General features: G+C 46.4%; 1 protein-coding gene across 10 annotated transcripts in view; it reads right to left on the bottom strand.

Moving 5' to 3' along the window:
* The window catches only part of PRMT8 (protein arginine methyltransferase 8), a 126,408-nt gene that overhangs the window by 56,501 nt on the left and 48,266 nt on the right, over positions 1–21,641 (bottom strand). For 7 of the 10 annotated variants that reach the window (XR_013225097.1, XM_077301805.1, XM_077301807.1 and 4 more), the window contains 4 exons: positions 17,763–17,826; positions 5,464–5,606; positions 4,829–4,916; positions 2,165–2,280 (listed from right to left, as the gene is read on the bottom strand). Coding sequence is in view for 9 of the 10 variants with exons in the window: in XM_077301805.1 (XP_077157920.1) it covers positions 2,165–2,280; positions 4,829–4,916; positions 5,464–5,606; positions 17,763–17,826 (411 nt within the window). In the remaining variant the exon portion in view is untranslated. Of the gene's footprint in view, positions 1–2,164; positions 2,281–4,828; positions 4,961–5,463; positions 5,607–17,762; positions 17,827–21,641 lie in introns of all 10 variants that reach the window. The other 3 variants (XM_077301811.1, XM_077301806.1, XM_077301804.1) reach the window with 2 other exon arrangements.

Here is a 21,641-nt window from a genome sequence, read left to right as displayed (position 1 = left end):
CTGCATCAAAAGGAGTATAGTGTCCAGATGATGCATGGTGGTGGTACTGCTTTATCCTGCTCTGGTTAGACCTCACTTGTAATTCTTGTGAGAATTGTTCTAGAAGACATGAGTACTCTGCAATTTGAAGATTAGTACCTGCTCTTGAGTTAGAACAACCTGGGCCAATCATAGCATTAAAACCTCCACAAAAAGAAGAGCTGGTTCTTATATGCCACCTTTCTCTACCAGAAGGAGTCCCAAAGCAGCTTACAATTCCCTTTCCTCTCCCCTGTGGAGTGGGTGGGGCTAAGAGAGCCCTGATACTACTGCTCAGTCAGAACAGTTTTATCAGTGCTCTGGAGAAGCCAAGGTCACCCATGTGGAGTAGTAGAGAATCAACCCCAGCTCACCAGATTAGAAGGCCGTTCTCCTAACCACTACATCAAACTGGCTTCTTCGGCAGTTAGTAAATTGAGTGGTGAGGGTTTCAAGAATATAAAAGAACTTATCCCAAAGTTTTCCTTTGTCCTCTGTCAATGAGAGTTTGGGAAGGACCTATACCAGGGGTAGTCAAACTGCGGCCCTCCAGATGTCCATGGACTACAATTCCCAGGAGCCCCTGCCAGCATTCGCTGGCGAATGCTGGCAAGGGCTCCTGGGAATTGTAGTCCATGGACATCTGGAGGGCCGCAGTTTGACTACCCCTGACCTATACATTTATACACATGAGATTACCAAGGTGTTGGCCATTGATCAATAATACTTGTATGTAATTTGGGCAACTGTTTTCTAATGTCTGAACTTCTGCTACTAGGTCAACAGCAATAAACACAGCCAGTGGGGTTTGATCGCCTGTGTGGCCATGAAATGTCTTTAGTTCAGCTGGGCTTGCAGAAGTGCCCCTCCCCCATCTGTGCTTAAGATGGCTCTGTTGGGTTTTGTGTACTGCCCATAGTTTTGCCACACACACACAAAAGAAAAAAAACACTCTGTTGCGTATCAGTTATGTTAGGATCGAATTTGTTGCGCTGGTTTGACATTAGTTCTTGTCGTGCTTGTCATACTTGTTTTTAGTTCTTCTTGGATCCTTGGGATTTGCTCTGGTTCTTTGCTACAGGTTTGCCTCATTACTTTTGCAATGCATAAAAAAAGCTATTTCCCCACTGGAAACAATGGAGGATGGGTGGGGGCAACCTTTCTGGAGACCCATAGAAATGGACCCCCTGGGCCACTCTTTTAGAAACATGGGGATGCATCTGTGGCAAATCGGTGCCTCTATCTTAAAAAAAATGCCCCCCCCAACAAGTTTCCAATAGGCTATAATAGATTTTTAAAAATTCTATTTCCCCCAAAACCCCAGTCCTAATATCATACTGGTATTGGAATTTGGGGATCATGAAAACCAATATCTGATGGAGCTAAAGCAGTTCCGCAGGGCCTGCAAAAGGGAGCTCTTCCACCAGGCATTTGGTCGAGACCAGGCACCACCAACAACATCTGAAGGGCCCTGCTCCCCCCTGCCCCCCCCCCAGAACTCCATCAGGGCGCTCTGCACCTGCTTGCACTCTTCATTGTTTGTACTGTTTGCACAGTTTACATTGTTACAACTATCAGTTATTAGGATTATTGTTACGGTTATTTATATGTTATGGATTGTTTCATGTATTGTTTATACATTTTATGTAAACCACCCTGAGCCTCTGGGGAGGGTGGTAAATAAATAAATAAATAAATAAATAAATAAATAAATAAATAAATAAATAAATAAATAAATAAATAAATAAACAAACAAACAAATAAACAAAAACAAATAAACAAATAAATAAACAAATAAACAAACAAACAAGCAAACAAGCAAACAAACAAATAAATAAATACTTTGCAGTCCAATATAGCTGAAATTCTGAATTTTTAAATTCACACCCATATAATGATGAGCTCACCCTTCCTCCAAGCCATGCAGGGCAGCTTTCTTCGGTCTCCCTCGCCTTCCATTCTGCCTTCATAATAACCAAACTCACCCAGTGAGCTTCCTGGGTGGATGTGGACTTCTACTCTAATCGTACTGAAATTATGATGCATGTTAACAATGCTAAGTAACCAAAACAGAGCATTGTCTTCATGAAAAACATCCGAAACCTTTAGACAAAAAGCCAAGTTTAGACTTTGTACAGCACCAGACCTTTATTAAGCAGGCATTGGTCACCACCTGTTTGGGGTCTACAATATCGACCAGTGGCTCCTTCATGGCAACATCCCTGATGCACGTCATGTCAAAGCCATATACATTTTCCCACCCTGTCAATTAAAGCACAGTCAAAGGTCAGCAAGAATGAAAAGGAATCATGTGTTAGTCATATAAAAACCAATCTGAATGTAACACTCAAGAGACAGTCGCATTTCCCATCAGTATGAACTTTAAATATACCATGTGCATTTATATTGTTCATATCTTAATTTTATACTGTTAAAAACAAAGATAGTTTTTAAAGAGGAAACGATAAGCAGAAAACTCCCCAGAAAGGTTGATTCATTGGATGAGAGTATCAGCTTCAGTTTTAGGAAGTGTCTTGAGAAACGCATAATGCCTCTTGACTCGTGCTTCTTATAGGATGGGTCCACATTTGCCACCCTGTTTCACTTAAGTGGAATTTCTAAGATGAATCTGGAGCTTCTTCTTTGAGTGAATCAGTCAACACATTTGGAGAGGGGCTAAAGTATCTTAATAAGATGAGACGTGTCCCTCAAGTGTTCTCCTGCTTCCCTGCCAGAATGCCAGCGCCCAGCCGCAAAAGCATGGGGACTGATTTCGCCACCATGTTCTGTGTTTGGAAGGGAAATCCCCCTGGGCTTCAGGGGCACTCAAGCCAGGCCACATCATCCAAGGAAGCGGCATATAAAAACCAACACTTATATGCCACTTGTCTCTACCCGAAGGAGTCTCAAAGCGGCTTACATTCGCCTTCCCTTTCCTCTCCCCACCACAGATAACCAGTGAGGGAGGGGAGGCTGAGAGAGCTCTGAGATTAATGAAGAAGAAGAAGAAGAAGAGTTGGTTCTTATATGCCACTTTTGTCTACCTGAAGGAGTCTCAAAGCGGCTTCCAATGGACTTCCCTTTGCTCTCCCCACAACACATACCCTGTGAGGGAGGTGAGGCTGAGAGAGAAGAAGACTTGGTTCTTATATGCCGCTTTACCCAAAAGAGTCTCAAAGTGGATTACATTTGCCTTTCCTTCCTCTCCTCACAAGAGACGCCCTGATACTACTGAGGAAGAAGAAGAAGAGTTGGTTCTTATATGCTGCTTTTCTCTACCAGAAGGAGGCTCAAAGCAGCTTACAGTCGCCTTCCCATTCCTCCCCCCACAACAGACACCCTGTGGGGTGGGTGAGGCTGAGAGAGCCCTGATATCACTGCCCGGTCAGAACAGCTTTATCAATGCTATGGCGAGCCCAAGGTCACCTAGCTGGTTGCATGTCTGTGTTTGTGGAATTAAACCCGGCTCGCCAGATTAGAAGTCCGCTGCACCAAGCTGGTACAGAAATGGGAGCCTCTACCTAGTGTCTGGGAGACTCACGTGCAAATCCCCATAGCAGCGAGTGTACGTTTGCACCCAATATTTGCTCATTTGAGTCAGCTTGAGGATACTCACAATGGCATCAGCACTGCCAAACATATCAGGGTTCTGGAAATCACAACCTGGAGAAATGCACATGGTTTCAGCATTCTGATCCGTTCAGGACCTGTTTTTTGCTGCTCTAGGTTGCATTGTTCTTTCCTGGGTCTCTTCCTGGGCACCAGGAGGGAGGGGAAAGTGAGACAGGTCTCCTGTCATATCCCAGGGAGGGGGTCCTTCCTGCTGCGCTGTTTCTCTTTGTTAAAGGGGACGAATCCAGAGACTGCAGCCGGAACGCGTGGCTGGAGCCTGGCTGCCCTTCCAGAGGGCGTTCTGTCTTCAGCTCTAGGATGCTCTAGCCGGGGATGCTCCGTCCATCGGGTGCCTCACTGGTGGGACTTACAGGGCACGCCTGTGTCCAAGGGGGTTTCTGGATTGGATTTTTTTACCACTTTGTTGGAAAGCTGAGGTAGATTTGTATATTTAGGGGAATTTAGCTTGGCTGGTTTGTTTTATGTTGTAGTTTTAATTGTTCTTTATTGAAAGCCATTTGAGCTTTGGAAATAAGAGGATCAATGTACCCTGTGCAAGTACATCATGACAATATGATGTCTGCCAAAAGTTCCCAAGATTAATTAACTGGGCTTCTTGGGTCCTTGAATTCTTTCTTGAATAAATAGTCCCCTTAAGGAGAATGCACACTGGCCTTTGTTTAAAAGAACCCCATAAAAGTAGTTATAGCTTGAAACTAGTTTCTTCCTTCAAATAAAGGTATTTTTACACTGCTCTGTTAAAGGTTCTGCAGAAATGAAGCTGCAGGAAACATGTAGGCAATGGAAGGACTCAACCATTGGCAGCGTGTGAGGGATGATGTCGTTTTAGAGTATGATTGGCTGAGCCTTAAGGAGGCGTGGCCTGCAGGCTGGCTTTTGGACAGTGCAGAAAGGAGATCTGCCCTCCCACTGCAGTCAAAGGGCAGAGCAACAAAGCCAGCTAACGACAAGGCGGAGTGCCCTGTGCTGCCCAGAACTAGACCTATTGAGAGACAGCATCAGGGCAGAGGGATTTTGGTGCTGTTGTTGTTTTACTGTTTTGCTGTTTACAAATGAAAAATTGAAGCTAGAGACTTTTTTTTCCTGCAGCCCCCAAATCCTACCCAATAACAAGCAACTTCGGTTAAAAACGTGCACATTTCTGTATCAAAATGTGCAGGAAGAGCCTGGCACTCACAGTGGATTTTGAAGTCCTTGTAGTGTCTGTCTTCAATTGCTGCCATGTACAGAGAAGCCCGGTCTGGAAACATCAGCCCTCCCGGTTTCTGTTGATGAATGGTGAGGAAATGGGTCTTGTGATCTATTTCACCTGACAAAGATATCACACTTTGAACTACACATGCAAGGGAAAACAAAAAAGCATTTTGGCAGCCCTCCCATCTCGCTCAGCACCCGCCATGTTCCTCTTCCTCCTGTGGGACCCCGCTCTGGGTAGGCCTGACCCTGACAGCCCTTCTCCTTCGTTCAAGTTCCTTTCCTGGTGAGGGGCAGGGGAGCACCCGGTGCACGACCGAGGCTGAGCCTGCCTCCCTCTGACCCACTGTAAGCGACTACAAAGCCCCCAAGGCAGGCTCCCTGCAATGGGCCTCTGAGCCATTCTGTTCAGGCTGCAAAACCCCCTGGCCTAATTTGAATCCACAACTGCAACTTGGTTTATTATAGCTTTCATGGAGACCTTATACAAAGCCTCAGTCCCAACTGTTACTCTAGTGGTTAACTGTGTCTTGGGGTGATAATTAGAAGAGAACATAATCAGTTTCACAAATCAGTGGCAATTCCTTCGGGCAAGAAATGGGACAGTAAAGCACTTACCAGCCATTTGTCTCTGGCAAAGATAACTGTGTTAAGCATGGACTCATAGAAAAGGCAGTAACCCATCCATTCACTGATGATGATGTCTACTTTGTTGATGGGCAACTCAACTTCTTCTACTTTACCCTTAAATATTGTGATTACTGGGAAAAGAACCCAAAAACAATGAATTTCACATAGTAGTATGCTCACTTTGCTGATGAGCATTAGTCTCTCTTCCATAAGTATATCGAAATAAAGGTGAAAAACAGAGTGATGGCCCCAGGGCCACTGGAGTCCATGTTCATTCTTTCCCCTTGTCTATTCAGGAAGGATATACAGAATCTTAGTTATCATGATGTCTTCTTTGCAGAAGAAAACAAATGCCAGGTTTGAGACTCCGACCTGAAACAACAGGCATGCAGTCTGCACAAAGGGAGGATCCTCTAAATTGCTAACTCATGTGTGCATTTGGATTTGATTTACCTGGAACTTTATTATAACGCAATTAAACAACATTATACAGCATGCAAGGACTTCCAGGGACAGCCCTTCTGCCACTCTTTCATAGAACCATAGACTACAGGCAAGAGTCACGTAGTCCAACCTCCTGCCAATGATAAGGAAATTCCTCAGCACAATACTTTCTCCCCCAATGAGCCCTGCCCTATGCCCAGGGGAAGGCAAACCCCCCTTCAGGATCCCTGGGCCAATCTGGCCTGGAGGGAAGTTCTTTCCTGACCCCAAGGGGGCAATCAGCGTTACCCTGGCCAGGTAAGGAAGGGCCATGATTGCCAAGCACTGGCACATCCCTTTCTGCCTTCCCCCTCGTGAGCTGTCTGAATTCACAGAATCAGCTGTCATCTAGCTTTTGCTTAAAAACCTCCAAAGAAGGAGAGCCCATCACCTCCCAAGGAAGCCTGTTCCATTGAGGGACTGCTCTAAGTGTCAAGAAATTCTTCTTACTGTTTGTCATGAACCCCTGGCTCCTGCCCCACACACCCTCTTCGTGGGCTGCTAATTTCCCAGTCCTCCCGGCAGCTCCTGCCCTGCTCTGGCATCGCCCTCCAGCCCAGGAGCACTTCCCCCTCCCCTCGCCTCAGCTATGCATTTCAAAGAGAGGCATCAGCTCCTCTCCAGCCTCTCGCTTTCAAGGTTGCCTCCCTCAAATGACAGCTGCAGGAAAATGCCTTCACACCCGCCCTCTGTCAAGGGATATCAGAGGCTTTTGTGACCCTGTTCTCCTGTGAGGATGCCCAGCTCTTTCCCAAACAGTGTATTGCCCTTTTCCCGCAGCCCAGGTATAAAGGTTGGCCGCTCCATTTCCCGGTGTCTCTGTCAATGGCCGTGTCTGGGAGCCCCTGCAAAGTCTGGATGCTGACGTCTTCAATAAAAGGCTGCTGCTTAAAGCTTCAGCCCAGCGCCCGCTAGTGATGTCTTGTTTGCAGGGTCTCAATGCCTAGGTTCCTGACACTGTTTAGCTGAAAACAATTTAATTTAAATCCATTGGTTCTGTATGGACCAATTGGGTCAATGGAAAACAACTTTGATTTATCCTCTACATTAGCGGTCCCCAACCTTTCTCAGGTCAGGGACCGCCTCCGGGGTGAGGGGAAAGCCAACAGCCCGGGTGCTGCGAAAACACGCACGCGCAGTTGCCACACATGTTTTCGCCACCAGGTGGCGCTAACGCTCATGCTTGGCAACTGTGCGTGCACGTTTTCGCCACCAGGCGCACTAACGTGCATGCGTGGCAACTGCGTGCATGCGCATTTGCGTCACAGGTGTGCCGGCAGCTGCGCCTGCGCCTGCCTCTTCCCTTCCTTCTCGCTGCGGTCAGGTGAGCCAGGTGCGGCTGCCAGCGGCCCAGTACCATGGCCTTTGCGGCCTGGTACCGTTGTCTTTGCGGCCTGGCACCAGGCCGCAAACCGGGGGTTGATGACCCCTGCTCTACATGACTGCCCTCCAAATAGTTGAAGATGACTATTATATCAGCCCTTCTCAGTCTTCTCTAGGTTAAAAAGCCCTGCTCCGCCAACATTTCCTTATAGGACTTACAGGTTACTCAAGAATTCTCAAAAATAACAGACAGAGGCTCAGCAGGTTTCTTCAGTGCTCTCAGAAGCAATACATCTGGCCTTGAGGACATGATTTAAATCTGGGGAGTGTTGCTGCTGACCATGTGAGGCTATTGTGCTGACTGGGTGAGGTGATTGCTGGGTGATGGCTGGGAGGATTAAAAAGGGCTGCTCCTCGCCACAGGAGCGAGCCTTTGGCACGAGGGCTCATGGCCTGTGGCTCTTAGCCTGGGGTTCTTGGCCGAATAATTAGAAACAGTAGATTATATTTCCCTAGTACTTGCACTGCCTATAAATTACAATGGACCTCCAGGACACTCATCTCATCATCTGCAGTGAGTGTGACATTATTGCCTTCCTCCCAGAAGACAAGATGGACTACATCTGCTCCAAGTGTAAGTTAGTAAGACTTTTGGAGGAAAGGATTAGGGGCTTAGAAGAGAGGATTATTACTCTGACCCAAAGTAAGAAAAGGGAGGAGTTCATAGACCACAGCTGTGCAACTCGGATTAAAGAGGATACAACCAGTCCTGAAAAGGATAAGGAGATTGACCTCACTATGGAACCTCTGCAGACAGTTCAGAAAAAGACTCAACAGCGTAGAGCACGATGGTTCTCGGGGCCTTTGGAGCTCCAGAATAGATTTCAGGTCCTTGCGGAGGAGGTGCAAGGGTCAACGAGGGAAGAAGTCCCCAAACAAAGTATAAGACAAAGTGAAGAGGCCACGGGGATAGAAGAAAATGGAGTTGAGAAGTAAAAAAAAAGGAGAGTACTGGTAATTGGAGACTCCCTGCTAAGAGGAATGGATCGCCATGTGGCTGGGCCCGACCCCCTAACCCGAGAGGTGTGTTGCTTGCCAGGGGCGAAAATTAAAGACGTTGCAGAATGGCTGCCCAAACTCCTCAAATTTACGGATCGCTACCCATTTGTGATGGTCCATGTGGGTATGAATGACATGTCCCTGAATACCATCGCTCCTATTAAAAAAGACTATCAAGATCTGGGGAGGAAGCTCAAGCAAATGGGGGCACAAGTGGTATTCTCTTCAATCTTGCCTGTCAAGGGAAGAGGAATGCGTCGGGAGAGGAAGATAATGGAGGTGAATCACTGGCTGCGTAGTTGGTGCCGGCAGGAGAGATTTGGTTTCTGGGACCATGGGATAGGCTTTCTTGAGGAAGGCCTACTAGCACCTGATGGACTGCACTTATCGAAGCTGGGGAAGAATGTGTTTGGCAGGAACCTGGGGAGATTCATCAGGAGAGCTTTAAACTGAAGCCACAAGGGGAAGGAGACGATCAACATAGGGAGTGTATGGAAGGAAAACGATCGGGGGCAGCCCAATCGGCAAGGCCAGCTCATAAGGAACCAAAAGTAAAAGGATTCAGATGTCTTTATACTAATGCCCGAAGCATGGGCAATAAAAAGGAAGAGCTGGAACTTCTCATGCTGATGGAAAGGTATGATCTAGTAGGTGTCAGGATCAATGCTTGCTCTCTCATAGTTTGGTCATGAACAGGGGTCCCTCCATCTTGCCTGTAATCTTGCATTAACTTCGGGCTTTCTGTGTAACCCAAGCCCACTATTTTCTTCTATTTGCCTGTAACCAAAACCTGTCTGCTGTTCCCATGTTATCATGATTTGTAGTGCCCACTCTGAACTGTTTGTCTTTTGATCCCTGCAAGCTAGCTCTGCTTTATGTAACAATAACATTGTATCTTGTCAATAGGCGCCAGGCAGTCCAAGGACGCGCTAAATGTAACACTTCTGGCCGGATGCCTGGGCTGGCACCTGGGAAGGAGGGGATCCTCCCCCTGGGAACATTCAAGTTTTGGGCGGGAGAATTGTATTGAAAAGGACTTGCATTTTCATTGTAGGGTAGATTTGAATTGGCTAGTTATAGTGACTGAAGTAAACTTCCATTAAACTTCCTCTCAGATTCATGTATTTTGCATAGTCAGGCTCAGGTATCTCCTCCAAAGTCTTTGAGTTACAATGGTACTACTCCTTCCTTCCCTTCCTTCCTTCCTTCCTTCCTTCCTTCCTTCCTTCCTTCCTTCCTTCCTTCCTTCCTTCCTTCCTTCCTTATTTGTCTAGCACCTTGAAACAAGTTGCACCTCTCAGTCCTAATAGTCCAATTGTGAATTCCTATCCTCCAATCACTGCATATGTGTAGCGTCCAATAACTGGGATCACATCAGGAATGATTGTTTCCTTCCCTCACAGGATATAGTAAAAAGTCCTCGGTTTCTACCACATATTCTCTGATGCTGAGGGGGAGAAGCGCAAACCTGCCCCTCCACAGGGGCCTGAGAAATTCCCTTTGATCTTTGTGGAGCCTGGAGGGAAAGTTCTTACTCCCAAAGTCCAGAATCAGCATCTGTGGGGAGTCTTGAAGAGCAATAGAGGCTCAGAATATATCCTGATTGGACTGCTGCATGTGTTCCTTCACATGCCACCTTCCTCTGGTTGGTGCTCTTCGTGTTACCCTCCCAAGAGTGCTTCAAGCATTTTGTCCATGAACTCTTCGTCTTGCCTTATGAGATGGAGTGTGGATAAGCAGGCCTCAGATCCTTCTCCTCCTTGAATCTTCCTCTTTCTCCTCTTCCTTTTCCATGGGAGCCCCCACAGACCCTCCTCTTGTCACCGGCTCTTCTTTTCTTCCCGTACCAGCCATCTTTATCTGATTCTCCCTTCAGCCCCCCCCCCGGCCACCACCCCCTGCGCCTCTGCCTGGAAAACCCATGTCCAGCCAGCTGCCAATTGTGTGGCAGGGAACATGCCAGATTGGAGTCACTGTACAGTTCTCCTCACACTATTTCAGTCTTGTTTCCTCCTCACCTTTTTCTGCGTCTTTCTCTTTTCACCAGCCACCTCCTTCCTTTGTATCTGTTTTCCCCTCTCTTCGGCTATCTCTATTGTCCATTTACTTTATGCACCGTTCGCCTTTTTCCATAATGGGAACCCAAAGCCCTTCACATCACATTCTTCTCCCTCATTTTATCTTCACACAAACCTTGTCAGGTATATTGGGCTGTATGTATGTGACTGGCCAGAGGCTACCCAGGAGGCTTCCGGGGCACCTCGGCCATGAATAGGCCAATCCTAAACTAACCTGCTAACCCGGGGTTTCCTGAATGGAACTGCTAGGACATGAGAGCCAGCTTGGTGTCGTGGTTAGGAGTGCGGACTTCTAATCTGGCATGCCGGGTTCGATTCTGCGCTCCCCCACATGCAGCCAGCTGGGTGACCTTGGGCTCCCCTCAGCAGGGATAAAGCTGTTCTGACCGAGCAAGAATATCAGGGCTCTCTCAGCCTCACCCACCCCACAGGGTGTCTGTTGTGGGGAGAGGAAAGGGAAGGCGACTGTAAGCCGCTTTGAGCATTCTTCGGGTAGGGAAAAGTGGCATATAAGAACCAGCTCTTCTTCTTCTTCACTAATTTCAGGGCTCTCTCAGCCTCACCCACCTCACAGGGTCTCTGTTGTGGGGAGAGGAAAGGGAAGGCGACTGTAAGCCGCTTTGAGCATTCTTCGGGTAGGGAAAAGTGGCATATAAGAACCAGCTCTTCTTCTTCTTCACTAATTTCAGGGCTCTCTCAGCCTCACCCACCTCACAGGGTCTCTGTTGTGGGGAGAGGAAAGGGAAGGCGACTGTAAGCCGCTTTGAGCCTCCTTTGGGTAGGGAAAAGCGGCATATAAGAACTAACTCTTCTTCTTCTTCAGTAATCTCAGGGCTCTCTCAGCCTCACCCACCTCACAGGGTGTCTGTTGTGGGGAGAGGAAAGGGAAGGTGAATGGAAGCCACTTTGAGACTCCTTTGGGTAGAGAAAGGCGGCATCTAAGAACCAACTCTTCTTCTTCATCTCAACAGTACCGCTGCATGGGGGTTTCCAAAATGGTGGCTGGGGAGTCACCTTCTGCCCTGTGCCTGGATGGGGTGTGATGGGGAGAGACCCAGCTATTCAAAACTTGGCTGCCTCCTCCATTTCTCCTTGGTGGTGGGTGGAAATGGAGTCCTTCTTGGGGGGGGGGGGGGGGGGGGCTGAGAGGCCTGCCCCAGCCTCAAGCTACCTGCTGCTTCCAGGGGCTGGGTTTTGGCCTGCAGCACAGGCAGGAGTGTGAGACTGGGCAGCCTCTCTGGGCTGCTTGGGGCCTGATTGGGCAGGCAAACAGGCAGGGGCCAAGCAGGGTAGTGAGCAGACAAACTGGCTGGCAAGAGGCCTGGCCCAGTCTCATGCTGCTTGCCACTTCCTTCAGCATTTTGACTTCAGCCTCCTTGCTCCATGTGCCCAGGAGACACAGAATACTTTCCCCAAAGGCATTGTCTGTAACTCAAATACTTAAAAGCTGATAAGTGTCCTACTTAAAGAGAAAGGGATTAACATACCTGAGGGACCGCCTATCGCCCTATGCCCCCCGCACTCTGCGATTGAAAATCTGCTGGTCGTTCCCAGCCCTAGGGAAGCATGCCTGGCCTCGACCAGGGCCAGGGCCTTTTCGGTCCTGGCCCCGACCTGGTGGAATGAGCTCCCGGGAGAGCCTGCAAGATCTTTCAACGTTCCGCAGGGCCTGCAAGACGGAGCTCTTCCGCCAGGTTTATGGTTGAGGCCGGGGCTGATAACACAGATCTCTGCCCCCCCCCCCGGGATTTGGGACCTTAAGTGAACATCACCAGGACCTCCCCTCCACCCACCAGGAGTGGGAGTGTCAGGATCAGTGCCTGGTCCTGCCATGGGTTGACCTGGGTTTGCATTTCATCCTTCCTGCTGGGGCCTCTTTATAACCCAAGCCCCATATATTATGCTTGCATGCCTGAAATCGAAACTGTTTTGCTGTAGCCTGTTATCTCAGGGAGCTGTGAATTATTTGTCTTTTGAACCGGCCAGCCGGGTCTGCCTTTTGTAACCAAAACATCTATCTCGTCCGGAGATGCCCAAGGACGTGTAAGAAGTAACACTTTGGTTTATGGCACCTGGTGCCCCTCTCCCCCCTCCTTTGGGAACCTTCAAGGTTTGGGCGGGAGATTACTATTGAAAAGGGGTGGCAAATGTGATTTCAGGCAGAATTGACTTTTCTAGCTTAGGTGTCTGAAGTAACTTCTCAATAAACGCTTTCTTTTAAAGAAGCTTGTTGTGAGTTCTTGCAACGCTTGACGGGGGGGGGAAGTTGAGTTGCCGATCTCCGCCATGTTGGTAATGTTGGTAACGTTTAATGTTTTTGTCTTTTAATGGGGTTTTAGTGGGGACTTAGGATACTGTAACCCGCCACGAGCCGTAAGGGAGTGGCAGGAAACAAATATTATAATAGTAATAGTAATAGTAATAGTAATAGTAATAGTAATAGTAATAGTAATAGTAATAGTAATAGTAATAGTAATAGTAATAGTAATATGTAATCACTTCAAGGAAGCTTCAAACTCCTCTACCGTCAGTTTAATTGCACCTTTGATGTTCTCGCTGATCTTTATCTAACCCTCTGCTCAAGAAAACATAATCACAGCCAATTTTAAGAATATGCCAAATTTCAGTCACAAGTAGGCTCAGCCTGGTGACCGAACACGTTATCATAAGATTGAAAAGAAACCCCTCAGTTAAATGGTTAGCTACTTGTTACTGATGTCTGTGGATACGTCAACAGTTGCAGTATTCTTCCGGTGACATGTCACTTCTGGGGGTGCAGCAGGAAGGCTTCCCCATACCTCAAGACCTGAAAAACATTTCAGCTGTGCCTCCACAATCAAAAGGTTGGAAATGTCTGCTCGAACCTGTGTGCCAGTCTTACGTTCCTGATGCAGCCAGCTCCTTCGGGTAGAGAAAGGAGGAGTCAGTCAGTGAGTCAGTAGTTTGGCGGATGCATCTGATGTCTCCTCTGTCCAAGGCCCCACCCGTGACAGCTGACTTGTACTGATGTAAACCAAGGGATAAAGCTCCATGCGATCCAATGACAAATCAATGTGTAAACCAAGGGACAAAGGCTGGTAATGGCCTAGCAACGGTCCCTTAGAAAAGGAAGAAGACCCTGCTTTTCTCTACCCAAACAGGTCTCAAAGTGCCTTCGCTTCCTGTCCCCACAACGGATACCCTGTGAAGGAGATGAGGCTGAGAGAGTTCTGACAGATCTGCTCTGTGAGAATAGCTCTAACAGGTCTATAATTACCCCAAGGTCCTCCAGCTGGCTGCTTGTGGAGAAGGAGCGGGGAAGCCACGGCTCTTAACCCCAACACCAAGCTGGCTTTCTTATTGCCATCTTTCATAAGCATCTTATGTGTTTGTTTGTTCATTGTTTCTGTACTGCCCTTCCCTGCAGATTCAAGGCAGCTTACAACATTTGTAAACGTTTCACATTTAAAATTATTTATAATTTAACAGTTATAACAAATTATAAACAGTTATAATTAAATTATAAACAGTAACAACCCGTGAATGTTAAAAATTTAGGAGCATGTTGAGCTCATTGTTGTAACAGTTGTAACAGTGGAGGAGGGGAATAAAGTGGTACGCTGTCAGGGGGTGTCTCCGTGTTTCTCTACGTATTCCTGAGTTTCTTTGTTTTGTATTGTTTTGCAGGGAGGTCAGCTGTTGGTGGTGTTCTGTGGGCCTCACCAGAGGCTGGTGGAATAGCTCAGTCTTGCAGGCCCAGCGGAACGGTTGTACGTCCCGCAGGGCTCTGATCTCACTGGCAAGAGCATTCCACCAAGGTGATGCCAGGTCGAGAAAGCCCTGGCTCTGGTCAGGGCCAGTTTGACTTCTCTGGGTCCTGGGATCTTTAGCAGGCAGATTCTGCTTGCTCAATCTTAAAGTTCTCTGAGGGGCAAAAGGGAGGAGGCCATCCCACAGGCACAAAGGTTCTAGACTGTTTAGGGCTTTAAAGGTGAGCACCTTTCAATCTGGAGTCAGTGCAGCTCTCTCCATCTGGTTCCTGTGAGAACCCTGGACCAGAGTAAGTTTCCGGATCAGCTACACGGATAGCCCTGCATAAGGCAAGTAGCAGAAGTCTGATCTGGAGGCGACTGTTGCATCGTTCACGGTGGCTAGGTTGGACACCGACAGATTAGACACTAACTGCCGTGCCTGGCAAAGATGATAAGTTGAAGCCCAGCATCATGCCCACACTCCTGGTGGTTGTTGCAGGGGTTAATTGTTGGGTGTTGTAGTGCCAAATGACCTTTGTCTTAGATTTAGCTTCAACTGACTATGCTTGAGCCAATCTGCTTGAGCCAGTCTGCCACCACTTCCACTCAGTGAGACCTGTGGACTCGTGTGACAGAGGCTTTATAGCTGGAGCCCTCGTACTTATGAGACCTCGTACTTATGAGACCCTTTGTTCATCTTTGCGGAGCTTACTAAGGGTCCCACGGTAGCATGAGCCCACCAACAATTATGGCACCTTCCCTCTGGAAATTGTAATATTTGATGTAATTCGTCAGCTTCCTACAGTTTTAGAGATTTGTGTCTATGCCTACATAAAATTGTATTGCATACTAGTAGCAAAGACCATCGCGTACTGTAGAACAATGTAGTTCATAGTTTGGTATGGGTTTTGTGCCTCACTTGGAAGCTGGCAACCCTAAGAGGTGCACAATAGTCCTGATCCAAATCAGATTCAAACATACCTAGGAAGTGTGGAATTGCAGAACATGAACCCACATCTATCTGGCAACCTTACCTCCTCTCTGCAATGTTTTCTTGACCTGAAATAAGCCAGAGGCACTGAATGGCTGGTTGGGTGGCTGTGGAGGCACTGGACCCTTTGGAGGCCCCACTTTCATGGAATATTTCCACCCCAGGGGTAGCCAACCTCCTGGTGGGGCCTGGACGTCTGGAATTACTGCTCATTTCTAGACTTTAAAGGTCATCTCTCCAGGCAGAAATGGATTCTTTGGAAGTGGTGCCACTTCCGAAGTCCCACTTCCAAGCGAACATATTCTGTTGTTTGGCTGGTGACCTAATAAAACTGGAAAACCTTGCCCCCCCCCCCCGAAGTCTCACTGTCTATTTCTCTGTAAACCCTTTGTACATGAACTCCCAAACTAACTCCACTTGAAATTTGGTCCACGTATGCCTTTTATTTGATAAGACCTTCAAGGGAAATTCTGATTTTTATTTACCAGGCCAGGCTTGAGCAAAGTCACTTCAGCCTCTGTGTCTTTCCAGCCACCTGCTTGTTCACCGTTTACAGTTACAGGGTCTAAATATTCCTTATTTAGATCGTCCTGCACTTTCCAGACTCTCAGGACTGATGCTGGTCTGTCTGTTTGCTCCAAAAAATAAAAACTATTGCTGGCAAGGGCTGGCCCACAGCCCAGGTGGGACATACCTGTGCCACTCCACTCCAGCTTCAGCCTGTAAGCCTCTACTGTTTTCTCTACTGTCCAGTTGGTCGGTCTGTCTGTTTGCACCAAAAAATACAAAGTGTTGCTGGTAAGGGATGCCTCCACCATCGTCTACACTATCGCTGCTAATCTAGACTACAGAGAACACCTCTGCAGGCAAAAAATCCTCCTCTGCTGGAGGGTAGGATTCTGAGGCATTGTATTGTTTTGAGGCCCCGCCTCCAAACCTCAATCAATATTTCCAACCCAGGGGTAGCCAACCTCAAGGTGGAGCCTGGAGATCTCCTGGAATTACAGCTCACCTGCAGAGTAGAAAGATCAGCTCCCCAGGCAGGTAGGGCTGCTTTGGAGGGTGGACAGGGCTGTTGTACAAAAGAAACATTTGAGCCTCCCACACAGGCTGTTGGACAGATGAAACAGGATGCAAAATAACCCCTACAACAGTATACAATTTCATCTGCACAAAAACCTTGTGTGGGAGGCCTCAAATGTTCAGAGAGTGGTGGAGAAGAGACATGCATGGCTTGGCTGTGTCTTTTCTCCAGCAGCAAGGACAAGCACAGCAGGCTTTTCTGAGGCCTCCCTGTCAGCCAGTGGTTAGGAAGAAGAGGAAAAGGAAAACGTGCCCATGTCCATGGACTCTCCTGCACTGCTCTTGGATAAGCCTGCCTCGCCTCAGTCAGGGGCTGTTGGGGGGGGGGTGCAGGAATCCTCAGCAAGAAGAGCAATTGGCCCTGGGGGAGGGGGGAATTCCACCAATAGGAGTCTTCAGAACCTTCAGCATTTGGTCATGGTCATGATTTTATGCACACAGATTTACTATTCAATTTTTGTATCTGTTTTAATAGACGTAATTTAACGTTCCTGTTAAACTGCTTTGAGCTCTTAACCACAGTATAAAAATTGAAACTGAAAAAGTACATAAAAGTTGTATTTGTTTTTACTTTGGGAGCCCTCTTGTACTGATCTCTGTTTCCTATTTAAAACAACGCAAGTGACTGATTTTGTACTTTGACCAACTTTACTGCTGTTCCACTGAGGAACTGTTCTGTCAGGAACTTCTTCCGAATGTGTAGCCAAAAACTCTTTTGAATTAATTTTAACCCATTGGTTCTGGTTCCTCCTTCTCAGGCAACAGAAAACAACTCTGCTTCATCTTCTCTATGGCAGCCCTTCAAGTGTTTGAAGATGATGATGAGATCCCCTCTCAGTCATCTTCTCTCCAGGCTAAACAGACCAAGCTCCCTCCATCTTTCCTCATACGACTTGGTCCCCAAACCCCTCACCATCTTTGTAGCCCTCCTCTGGACATGCTCTCTAGATCTTTCTTCACGTGTGGTGCCCAAAACTGAACACAGTACTCCCAAGTAAGGTCTTACCAGAGCAGAGTAAAGCAGTAAATCTCCTCACGTAATCTGGATACTACCCTCCCAATTTAGTGTCATCTACAATTTTAATAAGAACCCCCTCTATTCCCCTCTATTCCCACACGACTGTTCAAATGTCAATCAAACCTCAAATCAGATTTGTCTTTGCACACTTCCTATTAACCAGACTCTCATGGGAAACCCCCATGAAAATTCTACGTGGGCATCCACTAGACCTCTGAGCCTTAGGACCGGGCTAGGGGGACGTCTGCTCCTTTGTGCTAGGCTAGTTTGCTTCTCAGAAAGCTCTGCTAGCCATCTTCAGACCAGCTCCCGCGTCTGATTGAGCAAAACTCTTGTTACATTCTCTTCTAGTTACGGAAGGATTTGTGACTCTTCTTACAATATGGTTGTTTTGTTGTTGTTGTTGTTGTTGTTGTTTATATTGCAATAAACACATCAACTGAATAGGCAAACACCATTATCAAATAACATACACAGAAACCAAACTGCAGACACAACTAAATTTGTTAGAAATGTCTTACTGTGATCCAAACGGTTGGCCTTGATGATTTTTTCTGAGTATTCAGATATCCTGGAACATTCAATCTGGAGGACAGGAGGAGGAGGGTGGGTGGAGAGAGGAAGATTTTGGGGTTGAGTCATTCTAAACCAGAGAATAGATCTAAAAACACAGGCACAGTTAAGTAGAAGGAAAATAATTACTGCTAAACTGGTTTAAGTTTATAGTAGAGTAATAATGCTCTCTGAGTTGGAATCTGTTTTAGTTTTAGGTTCTATTATCCTGTTTCTGTTATCAAGATTGCTGACCCTTCAGCATGCTGAGATGTAGACTGCCAACATGCCTAAGGGGAAATCCACTGTCTCTTCCATACAGGCTTGATGTGTGTAGCTAAAATTTTGCTTGGTGCAGAGGGAAGTAACACCTGGAGCAAGGCGTGTAAGGAAGAACAAAAACTCAGAAGCACAGATTCAAGTGGGTAGCCATGTTGGTCTGAAGTAGTAGAACAAATTTAGAGTCCAGTTAGGCGCCCTGAAGACCAACAAAGTTTTAGTCAAGGTGTGAGCTTTCGTGTGCATGCACACCTCCTCAGATACAATGTCATGGAATGAAAGTAATCTGTTCAGACTTACAGGTAGAGTGAGAGAATAAATTAATGAAAAGCATAATGAAAAGATAAGTAGGGAGAACCAGCCATTTGGATTTCTTTGTATTCACTTGAGATCGAATTGCATGGGAAACATTTGGCCACAATAAAAATGTAAATATCTAAATTAAGAAAATAATGAGTAAATCCTGCCCTTTTGCCCTCTATATCCAGGGGCATCATCCACTTTACAGGAGCACACTTTACATTTGGCTCTTTCTGTTCAGAATACATACATACATACATTGTCGTTGTTGTTAGGTGCGAAGTCGTGTCCGACCCATCGCGACCCCATGGACAATGATCCTCCAGGCCTTCCTGTCCTCTACCATTTCCCAGAGTCCATTTAAGTTTGCACGGACTGCTTCAGGGACTCCATCCAGCCACCTTATTCTCTGTCGTCCCCTTCTTCTTTTGATCTAAATCGCTCCCAGCATTAGGCTCTTCTCCAGGGAGTCCTTCCTTCTAATGAGGTGGCCAAAGTATTTGAGTTTCATCTTCAGGATCTGGCCTTCTAAGGAGCAGTCAGGGCTGATCTCCTCTAGGACTGACCGGTTTGTTTGCCTTGCAGTCCAAGGGATTCGCAAGACTCTTCTCCAGCACCAGAGTTCAAAAGCCTCAATTCTTTGATGCTCGGCCTTCCTTATGTCCAGTTTTCACAGCCATACATTGCAACTGGGAATACCATAGCCTTGACTAAACGCACTTTTGTTGGCAGGGTGATATCTCTACTTTTTAGGATGCTGTCTAGATTTGCCATAGCTTTCCTCCCCAGGAGCAAGTGTCTTTTAATTTCTTTGCTGCAGTCCCCATCTGCAGTGATCTTGGAGCCCAGGAAAATAAAATCTGTCACTATCTCCATTTCTTCCCCATCTGTTTGCCAGGAATTCAGAGGGCCGAATGCCATGATCTTTGTTTTCTTGATGTTGAGTTTCAAGCCAACTTTTGCACTCTCCTCCACCCACATCAACAGGCTCTTTAATTCCTCTACACTTTCTGCCATTAGAGTGGTATCATCTGCATATCTGAGGTTGTTGATATTTCTCCCTGCAATCTTGATCCGAATTTGTGACTCGTCTAACCCTGCCTTTCTCATTATGTGCTCCACATACAAGTTAAATAGGCAAGGCAACAGTATACAGCCTTGACGAACTCCTTTCTCAATTTTGAACCAATCAGTGATTCCATGTTCAGTTCTCACTGTTGCTTCTTGACCTGCATATACATTTCTCAAGAGACAAATAAGATGCTCTGGTATTCCCATCTCTTTAAGAACTTGCCACAATTTGTTGTGCTCCACACAATCAAAGGCTTTAGCATAGTCAATGAAGCAGAAGTAGATGTTCTTCTGGAACTCCCTAGCTTTCTCCATGATCCAGTGTATGTTGGCAATTTGATCTCTAGTACCTCTGCCTCTTCGAAATCCTGCCTGTACTTCTGGAAGTTCTCGGTCCACATATTGCTGGAGCCTAGCTTGTAGGATTTTGAGCATAACTTTGCTAGCATGAGAAATGAGTGCAATGGTGCGGTAGTTTGAACATTTTTTGGCATTTCCCTTCTTTGCGATTGGAATGTACACTGACCTTTTCCAATCCTGTGGCCATTGTTGAGTTTTCCAAATTTACTGGCATATTGAGTGTAGCACTTTTACTGCATCGTCTTTTAAGATTTTGAATAGTTCAACTGGAATGCTGTTACCACCGCTAGCATTATTGTTGCTCAGACTTCCTAAGGCCCATTTGACTTCACATTCCAGGATGTCTGGCTCCAGGTCAGTAACTACCCCATTGTGGTCATCAGGGATGTTAAGCTCGCTCTTGTATAGTTCTTCTGTATAAGTTTGCCACCTTTTTAAAATCTCTTCTGCTTCTGTGAGGTCCCTACCATTTTGGTCCCTTATCATTCCCATCTTTGCATGAAACGTTCTCTTCATATCTCCAATTTTCTTGAAAAGATCTCTGGTTCTCCCCATTCTATTGTTTTCTTCTATTTGTTTGCACTGTTCATTTAAGAAGGCATTCTTATCTCTTCTAGCTTTTCTCTGGAATTCTGCATTCAATTGGGTGTATCTTTCTCTTTCTCCCTTGCCTTTCACTTCACTTCTCTCCTTAGCTATTTGTAAAGCTTCCTCAGACAGCCATTTTGATTTCTTGCATTTCTTTTTCTTTGGGATGGTTTTAGTTGCTACCTCTTGCACAATGTTGCGAATCTCCGTCCATAGTTCTTCAGGCACTCTGTCTATCAGATCTAATTCCTTAAATCTATTTGTCACCTCTACTGTATATTCGTCGGGGATATGATTTAGTTCATACCTGAGTGGCCTAGTGTTTTTCCCTACTTTCTTCAATTTAAGCCTACATTTTGCAACAAGAAGCTGATGATCTGAACCACAATCAGCTCCTGGTCTTGTTTTTATTGACTGTATAGAACTTCTCCATCTTTGGCTGCAGAGCACATAGTCAATCTGATTTCTGTGTTGACCATCTGGTGATGTTCATGTGTAGAGTCATCTCTTGGGTTGTTGGAAAAGTTTTTGCTATGACCATTGTATTCTCTTGACAAAATTCTACCAGCCTGTGGCCTGCTTCATTTCGTACTCCAAGGCCAAACTTACCTGTTATCCCGGTTATCTTTTGGTTTCCTACTTTAGCATTCTAATCCCCCATGATGATAAGCACATCATTTTTTGGCGTTGCTTCTAGAAGGTGTTGTAGGGCTTCATAGAACTGATCAACTTTATCCTCTTCAGCAGCAGTGGTTGGGGCATAGACCTGGATTACTGTGATTTTGAATGGTTTGCCTTGGATTCGAACTGAGATCATTCTGTCATTTTGGGGATTGTATCCCAAGACTGCTTATCCTCTTATTGATTATGAAGGCTACACCATTTCTTCTGCGAGATTCTTGTCCACAGTAGTATATCTGATAGTCATCTGAATTAAATTCACCCATTCCTGCCCATTTTAGTTTACTGATTCCTAAAATGTCGATGTTCAGTCTTGTCATCTCTTGTTTAACCACATCCAGGTTGCCTTGATTCATGGATCTGACGTTCCAGGTTCCTATGGAATAAAAATCTTTACAGCATTGGACTGTCTTTTCGCCACCAGTTACTTCCACAACTGAGTGTCCTTTCGGCTTTGGCCCAGTCGCTTAATTCATTCTGGCGCTACTCATACTGGCCGTCTGCTCATCCCCAGTAGCATATTGGACACCTTCCGACCTGAGGGAGTCATATCGTTTTGCCCTTTGAAC

Source organism: Paroedura picta, chromosome 10 (genome assembly GCF_049243985.1).
Source record: "Paroedura picta isolate Pp20150507F chromosome 10, Ppicta_v3.0, whole genome shotgun sequence".
Classification (NCBI taxonomy): domain Eukaryota; kingdom Metazoa; phylum Chordata; class Lepidosauria; order Squamata; family Gekkonidae; genus Paroedura; species Paroedura picta.
This window is presented reverse-complemented; position numbering and strand designations above follow the sequence as displayed.